The sequence below is a fragment of the Helianthus annuus genome, chromosome 5 (assembly GCF_002127325.2).
Source record: "Helianthus annuus cultivar XRQ/B chromosome 5, HanXRQr2.0-SUNRISE, whole genome shotgun sequence".
Classification (NCBI taxonomy): Eukaryota; Viridiplantae; Streptophyta; class Magnoliopsida; order Asterales; family Asteraceae; genus Helianthus; species Helianthus annuus.
In genome coordinates this window covers 138,618,569-138,628,724 of record NC_035437.2, presented here as the reverse complement: position 1 = coordinate 138,628,724, position 10,156 = coordinate 138,618,569, and the positions used below count along the sequence as shown (strand labels likewise).

Sequence of the window (10,156 nt, the reverse complement as noted above, 5' to 3'; positions counted from 1 at the left end):
TGGGAAGGATGCGGTGCTGCGCCGCATCGCTGCCTGCGGTAACTGCCGTTGTTTCCGCGTTCTCACTCTGGCGAAGACTGCGGGATGCGGTGCCAGGCTGCATCACCGCTTGTGGTGACTGTTGCTGTTGTCCAGATCCCTTGTCGTGACGAAAATGTTCATAGGATGCGGTGCTAGGCCGCATCGCTATGCGTACACCCATTTTCATACACAAGGTAAGTCTTCTTCTCATCACTTAACCGATTGTATTCGACCGCTGTGTTCGCGCGTGCCCGCACGGACACAGATAAGTTCTGCCGGTGGGGGTTTTTGATGAGGGTAATGGTCACTCACGGCCATGCTGGCGCGAGATCTGGGACCATACCCTTCAGTCGGTGAGGCAAAGCCGATGGGTTTCCACCGACTTTGTCCTTTAAGATAGTACAGAATAACATAAGAAAAATTATCACTTATGTGTGTTACTTAAAACTACTTGTATAAATGCGACTCAAGGCCTTTTCATATTCTTGTACTAAGAAAAAGAAAATGTTGTCAAAGAAATCAAGTCTTTTTAAAGCAAGGATAATAGACTTTTTATCAAATGAAATATTTATAATACTAAGTTACAAAAGTTCCTAATTTCGTATCTTGTTATTTTGGCATATTATTCAACCAAAACATAAACCATATCATGTTCCAAACATACAAAATATACATTCTCTTAGCGGGTAGGGACGAGTTTCAAGATCATAACCGTCACTTGGTTGATAGCTAGCATGCTAAGGTCGGTGGTCATTCGGTTCGGGAGGAGGTGGCTTGGGGATGTAAGGCACAAGGGGAGCGTCATGTTGAATTGGTCCATGCCTTACTGAAGCCTTTGAACTTGGAACCGGATCAGTTGGGCGATAATCAAGCAAATCAATGTTGCCTGCGTTGCCCTGATCGTAATGGTCAACATTCATGTTCTCCTGTGGAATTATAATAATTTGTTACATTTGCATGACTTGTATTTAGTACCTTTTAATTCCAACCATTATCACCACCAGAAAACGTATTGGTTTAGCATATCCGTGTATCCGTTAGTCTAACCGCAGTTGTGGATGGATGCATCAGTCGCTAAAAACTGTATTTCTAGTATTTTCGGCTTGATCCAGTTAACGAACAGTGAATACATGTTAGGAGAAAAATTATAAATCATTACCTTGAGTTTCCTACAATTGTGTACCTTTACTTCCATACTTGCATCTCCATAACCTGAAGCAAATAAACAGTGAGTTAATTGCTTGTTACAAAAATAGTTCTTTTTTTTTTCATTAATAATTTGTAAAGCAAATCAGATATTCTTTTCTAGTTCCGTTCTTAACATGTTGGTGCTAAGAAAAATGTGTCCCTATGTATGTGTGTGCATATGGTGCGTATATTTCAAAAACAATACTATGTTGAGAACCCAATAATTCATTGGTTCTGAAATAAAGACTAACTAGTATTAATCCCCCCGCGTTGCGGTGGGGGCGTAAAACCGTGACAAATAGCATCAAGGTCACAGCATCGCCAACGACCACCAACACTGAAGTTACAACATGTTAATGCAAGGAAATTAGACCGAAACATAAAACATAGAAAATAATAACTAAGTTGATTTACGACCCGTGCGTCACGATGAACCTATCAGATGAGAAAAAATAGACGACCATAAAAACGTTGAGCCACACATACACGTTGCGTAATGTTAACTCGCAAAATCTAGAACGAAGCGTAAAACAAAACGTAAAAACGTTGAACCACATATGAACGTTGCGTTGTGTTAAATCGCAAAATTTAGAACAAAACGTAAAACGGAATTTTTGCGAAATATGAACAGTATAGGGTACCAAAGTTGAAAGTAAAAAAGTTATGAGGTTAATTTGACAAAGATAGAAAGCTTTGGTGTTAAAAGTAAAAAACCAAAATAGTTTTAGATTAAAATTGTAATTATATCAAACTTTTTTGAAAACCTCCCTAAGCAAAGAGTACAACTACTTTATGCATATCTTAATGTTAAAACCAATGATAATATTACACAATCCATATAAAATAAACAAACAGTATATATACCAAAGGCTTGTAGCTTAGCGGTTTTAAGGTGTGAAGAAAAGGTGTTTCTCCTTAAACGTGTAGTTAAGGTATCAAGTCTTCATAAATGTGTAGATTTAGACTAGTGGGTGTGGGCGTGGCCAAGAGACGTTGTTGGCCCTTTAATGTTGGGTACGCCACCCCGGGTTGATGTTTTGGTGGGTGTTGCCCCCTTGGCGTGGCAATAGTGCTTGGCATGAGGCTGGCCTGGGGTGATGTGTCTGGCAATGGTTGGCTGGGTGTTGATGACCATTTGGCTAGCCGTGTCGAGCAATGCCCCCCAACGTCGGCCTGGCCACACCCATTCCACACTCCCCTTTTTTGGGTGTGGACTGGTGGAGCCACACCTGCCTCGTGTCGAGCAATGCTCCCAACCCAACCCCTCCACACCTCATAGTCTTAGACCGATGATTACAAGGTGTGCAAGTTAGCTGGAAAAAAGAAAAATGATAAAACAGTAAATAGAAGAGAAATTACCAGGAAATGAGGAAGAAATTAGAAACATGAAGAACAAGACCAACAATCCAAAACACTTCATGATGAAATCAAACCCTCAAAATGGAAGACGATGCGTCTTGCTTTAAATACAGAGTTAACAACTGAACCAGAACCAACCACAAAATCAGGGGAATTGTCGGCCCATGTTCAGACTAGTACAAATATAATAATATACAACCCATCAATCCAAAAATACGTATATTTGTGGTGGAGACAGCGGTGGATGATCATAATGGCGATTGGGGGTAGAAATTTGCAGAGATAAAGTCGGCAATAGAGCTCGAATTAAATGGCAATAGCACTGACTACGTGAAGAGCATCTGAACGTGTGCAGGCAGGGTATTGTGTATTGTCTGGTTGTGCCATTAAAATTCTTTTACTGGTATCACAACAAAGGTAACTTTGGGTTATTTTTAGTGAATGACCAATACAATATGTGAAAATCACAAAAAAAAAAAAAAAAAATATATACATGTTGATCCACAAAATTAATAAAATAGATAATGATTTTAGCTTGTGTCAAAATAGACATGTCCAAATGAGCCAATCGAGAGATGACAAATAGAATTTGCCGATTAAGACAGCTAGAATTCAGCTGTCACAAAATCTTGAAAAGTACGACGTGCTCAACAAAATAATCATTCAAAATAATATACTTGTAAAACGAGGACTGGATTTAGCTCACGGATGGAAAAAGGGGGATAAATTCAACTGTCTGAAAAACAATGGGGGGTAAATTCTAGACGTTGGCTAAATTAGCTCACACTTTACACATGTTTCAATCTAAATGGTTATTATGTAGACCCCTTTGTAGTTCACTGTTAGTTTTGTGATTGTCAAGTCCTAGCTACCTCAGCCGACGGATCCTATTTGTCATCTCCTGATTGGCTCGTTTTGACATGATTATTTGGCACATGCTAAAAGTGGATGTGTATCTTATTAATTTTGACGGTTTATATTTAAAAGATCGAAAATGCTTTACACGGGTAGAAAACCCCCTAACTTTTAATTAGGAACACAAATTTAACTACTACACTACTATAACCTTTAGTTTTTATTATGCATCAATTGTTTATAGGGGTCAATGTACACGTAACATATAAATTGTTAAAGTATGGGGTCATTTCACATCTATGAAACAAACATCTTCATGGTATTTTTAATTTATTTGATCACAATAACATTTAATGCGTTTTTCCATAAATTTATATAAAATTATGTCCAACCATAGTACAGTTGGATCTTGATAAAGATTTTTGCAGTGCGGGGTTGGACCTGAATGAGCATTTGGTTCAGGATAACTCAGCAGGATACGAGGGCGAATGGAGATGGAAAAGTGGTGGGCAGATTATGGACTTCACGGTTAAACAAACCAGGGCAGAATTGGAAGATACGGGGCAACAGAGTACGCAAACACCGCAGTTCAGGTGGAGTAAAATCGCGGTACCGAAGGTAAATATATTTGTGTGGACTGTGGAGGGCTGTGAATGAGAGGATCCCCACAGCAGTAGCTTTGGCAGAAAGGGGAGTTCCAGTAGAGGACATACGGTGTGGTGCATGCGGTACAACGGATGAAACGGTCAACCACCTTCTCGCTTCCTGCGTTTTTGCGCGGGCCGTTTGGTGGCAAGTGTTGGTCTGGTGCAGAATAGCCATTCCGGCGACCTTTGACTCTATAAACCAGCTGCTATCACACTGTCTCAACCTTAGCATTGATAAAAAGGAGGAAGTTCTATACGCAATCTGTCTTATGACAGTGTGGTGTATTTGGTTGTGCAGAAACAATAAACTGTTTAATGGGAAGAACACATCGATTAGCATGGTGGTGGAAGAAATCAAGACCGGCACTTTTTGGTGGAAGATTAGAAGACGCAAACTGTTGGACATCAGCATGGAGGATTGGAGTAGATTTATTGGCTTCAACTTTGGTTAATGTTGTTTCTGTGTTTTTTTCTTTTTTTTTTTTTTTTTTTTTGTTCTGTTGTTTTTTGCCTGATAGCAGCTTGCTATAGGCTTTGTTGTTGACTTTTGGTGTGGTATATAATTTCTCCTTTGGCCGGTCAAAAAAAAAAGTTGGGTTGTTTGGGGATTATATAAATATAAAAATCTAATAGGTCTTAAGTAGGGAGCTGGGTCAGGATGTTTACGTCTCGCTGTCGTTCCACAAATGATACTCATCGCCGTTAAACTGACGCCCACACCCACCCAAGAAACATGTCACGTTGAGCATCCAAATGGCAGAAACTGAGGTGGTGGTTGAAGCGCTTTTATTTGGCGGCCATGAAGCCAAGGTCACCACCACAACAGCAGTCAGTCACTCATCTCATGAACAAACAGAGATACAAATTGGATGTAAAATGCCATTCCCACAATCACATCCCTGCTTCATGCTCCTCGAACCCACATTTTTGCAATCGTCAGTCGTGGCTATGGCGTCATTTAATGGGTTGCATACACCATATCAAAATGATTATGGGTACAGTTCATCCTAATTTTAAACCGGAAAACATTGAATTAGTCGAATTTCTATGTTATAACAAAATTGATCGACATGACATCCAAGATAGAAAGAAACCAAAATCATAGCCGGCTAACAAAAATGAGGATTTCTGAACAATTTTCATTATGAAGTAATAAACAAACTTTCGGGTTTTTAATCTCAACAATATTTGCTATTACAGATTATAAATGAGAGAAAAGACATTCGTTATTAGAGATATAACAGCTAAATTTTGAATTTGTAATGATCATTATATTTGTTAGAAACTTCAATTTGTTAATTAGAAACATTTTATCAAACAACTGAGTGTACATCCACATTTCAAAGAAAGCCTTTAGGATATGTATAATGGATGATAACTTGTTTCTTTCCAAAACATGAAAGAAGAAGAAAAGTGCATACAGTCACATACGACACAATCTTATATATTATTGCAACCAGGAGTCATTCATTACCAAACATCTTAAACATAAGCCGGAAAGAGAAAGAGAAGTTAAATAAAAACACGAAAATATTATAAACATATTCCACAAACCATTTGTTTAAAGAAGACGCATGTCACATAGTCGTCTCCGATCACTTCTTGAGATGAGGGAAGCAAGTGTAGACATCAGCTTTAGGGTGTTTTGCTTCAGCATGTTCCCTGCATTTCACCTCTGATGTTGTGCATATGAAGGTTTGCATGCATACCTTGCACTAATATCAATTAAATCACACTATCAGATTCATGCCCCAAAATTTATTTAAACTTACTGTTTTTAAGACAAGTTAGCATTTTCAATTAAAATGGAGTAACAAAAACCTTCATATGTACGGCGGTAACTAAAGAATAGCTGGGTTGGGTCATGCATAAAAAGACATGCGGAAAACTATAAAAATAAATAGAGAAAAATTAACACACACACACATAATTGTACGGCGGTAACTTCGTAAATGAAGAAAAACCTAAATGCAGACGCTTTACCCAGGTTTAATCTATCTTCTTCTTCTTCAAGACTTCTACTTTATAATCTACAGTTCCATTCTATATTCTTCTTTTCTCCATGTGTGGCGCATTGCACAGATCTTATGTTGGATAATATCAGGAAACAAATACCAAAAGTGAACTTGTTTAAAGAATGCAATGTTCACAAATATATAAATATCCAACAATGTTGGTCTAGTGAACTTGATGAAGATGTTCACAAATCAAAGGAGCTTGCATAGGGGCGTTGTTACAAGATTTGCTACATCCATTCTTCTCTGATTTCACAAGCATACAAACAGTTTGAGAAAAAAAGATTGTTTCTCAAGAATGGATAGATAGCAAGTGGTCGAAGGATCCAAAGGGCAAAAAAAGTGAAGCCTACCCCTTTACACGATTTTCTAGGAAAACACTATATGCTCTCAAGTTAACGATCCTCGTGTTAGTATATCCTTAGTTTGGTTGACTGTGAAAGAAAGCCCGTTATGGGTTACATCTACAAGGCCATGCAGAGGGCTAAAGAGACTTAGAGGATCTTTTTTTTCTTTTTAAGAAAAGGAATTCTATGATAAATCTTCTGATATCGTAGAGAATGGATGGAAATGTCAACTTCACAAAAATGTTGAATTCCTCAGAACATTACTTGAACCCGTCTACCGCCAATTACACACACACACACAGAGATATATGTATATCCTTAATTAAATGTTTTTCTTTTCAAATAATAAAAAAGCCCTAGTAGAAGAGGTTTAAATTAATGCACAATTAATAAACAAAAAGTGCGTAAGGTTATAACGAACCCTAAAATACGAAAAGTCTGTCTATAAGGTCAAGACCGCTAAGCTAGCTATATTATTACCTAAGTTTGTCTTTGACGATATGTGAGAAGGGTGACGGTACAAAGAGTTTAAATTTCTAAAATTTTCAGGGCCTCAAATTGAAGAATAATATCAATATGGCAAAAAAAATAATTACCCTCCAAAATTCTACAATTGCTAGACTTACACTCATGGTTGCAAAAGTCGCTAGGCGCTCCCTAGTCGGTCGAGCAGGGAGTTGAGAGTATTCGGCCTAGGTGGAGACTAGAGAGTACTCAGGGAGTACTCGGACATGTTAAATTATAAAGAAATTAGTTTTTTTCGGAAATGAAACATATGTCAAATATCATAAATTTACTTAATGTTTATAACAAAATACGTGAAAATGATATTCATTTTCTAATATGGTAGGCATGGAAATTATGTTTTATTTTTTTTTAAGTCAAACTCGACCTGAGTTGACCTACTAGATCCGACTCTGGCCGAGGTTGATCGATTCTGAGTAATTAGGCGAAATTGAAGAAAGTCGCATCGGCGGCCTACTTGGAGCGATTACTCGGAGAGTTCTCAGACTTGGAAACTACACTAGTGTGGGGCCTCTAAGTGAATGCTTATAACAGAAAAATGAAAGTAGAGCCTTCAAGTGAAAGAAGGATGACATAAAAGTTATATGGTATGTGGCTCTAAGCAAGTGCTTATAAAAGAAAGAGCAATATAAGCCCTCACTCACTTAAAGACATATTTAAAAAGAAAAATTGCAATAGAACACAAACAACTAGATAAAAAAAAATATTTCAAAGCAAGTGCTGCTTAGTAGGGCTGTCCAAACTGCTCGACGATCGCTCGAAAAATGCTCGTTCGATTCCCGCTCAGTTTGTAAATGAGCCGCTCGGATCGGTTCGATCCAAATTCAATCCAAGCATGAGCAAAGGTCCGCTCGCTCGTCGATCGCTCGGTTTAGCTCGAATTATTTTTTATTAATAATTAATATATATATATATATATATATATATATATATATATATATATATATATATATATTATAGATTTTAATGATTAAAAGCCCAAAAAATATACTAGCCCAAAAAAATTAAAAGCCCAAAATATATACTAGCCCACCTTAATAGTTAATATCAAAATCTAACCCTAAATCCCTAATTCCTAAAACAATACTCATAAACTAATTGTTCGAACTTCGAACATTTTTAGAATCATGATTTTAGTTATGTATTACTTTTGTTAGTAAAGTGTTGGACATGTTTTAATTAAGTTAGGATTTGTTTTTGTTGTAATTCAATCGAGGGAAACTGAGCGAAAACGATCCGCTCGATTTTAGTTAGGATTTCATAAAAACCGAGCGAAAACGATCCGATCGATTCAAATTCAATCCGAGCATGAGCATCACTTTTGTGCTCGGTTTTGCAAATTCGATCCGATCGGATCGGCTGTAATTCAATCCGAGCATGAGCAGACCCTCGATCGGATCGGATCATGAACACCCCTAGTGCTTACAAAAGATAAATGTACGGTGATTGGGATTCCTTTTAACTTATGACTTATAACTTCTAAGAAGTCATAAGTGAGAAGTAAGAATTTCTTACTTCTCAATTTCTCCTTTTTCAAGCCATTTTAAGCCATAAAAGTCCTTCTCAGAGAGTGTTTGTGATTTCTTTTAGCCATAAAAATCCTTCTCAAAGGGTGTTTGGGATTCCTTTTAACTTCTCAGAAGTCAATAAGTTAAAAATTGGTGCAAAATAAGGAACCCCAAACACCCAAACAAGTATGAATGATGAATCTATGACCCCGAGACCTCCCCTTTCATATGTATCCACCACCATTAAAATGGATGTCCAAGATGTATTGAATCGAATAACTAGAAACTTTTCTTTAAGACGACATGATATCCTAGAGAGTTTGTAGAAGCTTCAAGGCTATAATCAGGAAGAAGCGTGAACATCCTTCCATCTTATTATTGAGACATGTTAAGTTTATCTTATAAAGATCTTGCACTGATTAATACATGTTCAAACTAATTTTATTTTGTCAAAAACAATATCCACTGCCCTGTTGTTGTTAATATCTAAGTTAGTAAAAATTACAAAATCAAGTGCTAAAACATAAAAAGAATTAAAAAGTTGTGGATGAAATGAAAAGAAAGAGAGAAAGAAACCTGGATGTTCATAGCTTTCTTGTTGGCTTCAAGTTGACTGCCTGTAGATGAAGAAGCGAATGAGATTGTGATGGAGGAATTAAGAAGAATTGGGGGTAATGGTAGAGGTAGGTGGTACCTTTGGAAGCAGCTTTAGCTTTCTCCAGATTTCTTTCACGGGCCGTCTTCGACTTCTGCGCATTTCCGCCACCCATCTCTCTCTCTCTCTCGCCGGAACCCTAAATCGATTTTGCAATCCAAACCAACACGAAACGCGTCTTATTATTTTATGGGCATATTAAAGGTGCTTTTTCTATTTATATTATTATTTTTGGTTTTAAATTTACAGCATACCTAACATTTACTAGACTGAACATTGTTTTAATGGACAAGGTTTCATGGTAGCATTTTTCTTTTTTAATTTTAGAGTAAACTGCAATTTTACCCTTTGAGGTTAGGGGTCATTGGCACCTTTACCCCCTTTAAGGAAATAATAATTGCAATTTTACCCCTCATTGTCAACTGTTATGTCGCAATTCTACCCCCCGGCTTCAATTTTCTTGACTGGTCTATTGACTTGGGGGTGAAATGACTATTTTACCCTTTTATTTTACCCCCCAACGTTTGCTGTTATGTCGCATGTTTACTCCCTGGAATCAAATATGTTGGTTGATGTGTTGACTTGGGTAAATTACTAAAAAACCCTTTCTTATAACCCCCTATAATTTATGTTTAGAAGCAAAATTACCCCCTGCAATTTCCAAAACCTTTCCCGCCACCATCCATATTCGATTCCACCACCATATAAACAGGCTTGTAACAGAATTCAAGCCACTCAGCCACCGTTGACCACCCTTCGCTACTGTCCAATCTCCATGAACCTGGCTGAAGCCCATACACATCCAGAAACAGGTTCACATGTCCATTGTGTGTATGGCATCAAGTGTTGTAACAGAATTCAAAAACCATGAAGAAGTCAAACAGGTTCACTGTCAATTCAAAAACCATTAAGAACCTTCAGCATTTGACAGGTTCACTGTCAAGTCAAACAGAATTCAACCAAGTTTGTAATGTCGAAATTTAGAAATGACAATTCTTGGTGTTGAGCCATAAGCATTTGTACAAGCATATTTGAC

At 37.5% G+C, this 10,156-nt stretch overlaps 2 protein-coding genes across 3 annotated transcripts; both read right to left on the bottom strand.

The window, feature by feature from the left end:
- Positions 1-558: 558 nt before the first annotated feature.
- Positions 559-5,291, bottom strand: LOC110881958. 2 transcript variants are annotated; one of them, XM_022130086.2, is made up of 3 exons: positions 4,737-5,291; positions 1,181-1,233; positions 559-947 (listed from the first exon to the last, which is right to left on the bottom strand). In XM_022130086.2, exons 1-3 carry the CDS (start codon positions 4,765-4,767, stop codon positions 759-761), a joined length of 273 nt encoding a protein of 90 aa, XP_021985778.1. In that variant the 5' UTR covers positions 4,768-5,291; the 3' UTR covers positions 559-758. The 2 variants fall into 2 exon arrangements, with proteins under 2 accessions (XP_021985778.1, XP_021985774.1); XM_022130082.2 differs by lacking the exon at positions 4,737-5,291 and adding an exon at positions 2,569-3,009.
- A 193-nt stretch (positions 5,292-5,484) lies between these two features.
- On the bottom strand, positions 5,485-9,381 carry LOC110881967 (uncharacterized protein At2g23090). The gene is made up of 3 exons (XM_022130088.2): positions 9,160-9,381; positions 9,042-9,082; positions 5,485-5,785 (listed from the first exon to the last, which is right to left on the bottom strand). The coding sequence occupies exons 1-3, from the start codon at positions 9,233-9,235 to the stop codon at positions 5,666-5,668; spliced, it is 237 nt and encodes a 78-aa protein (XP_021985780.1). The 5' UTR covers positions 9,236-9,381; the 3' UTR covers positions 5,485-5,665.
- Between the last annotated feature and the right edge of the window lie 775 nt (positions 9,382-10,156).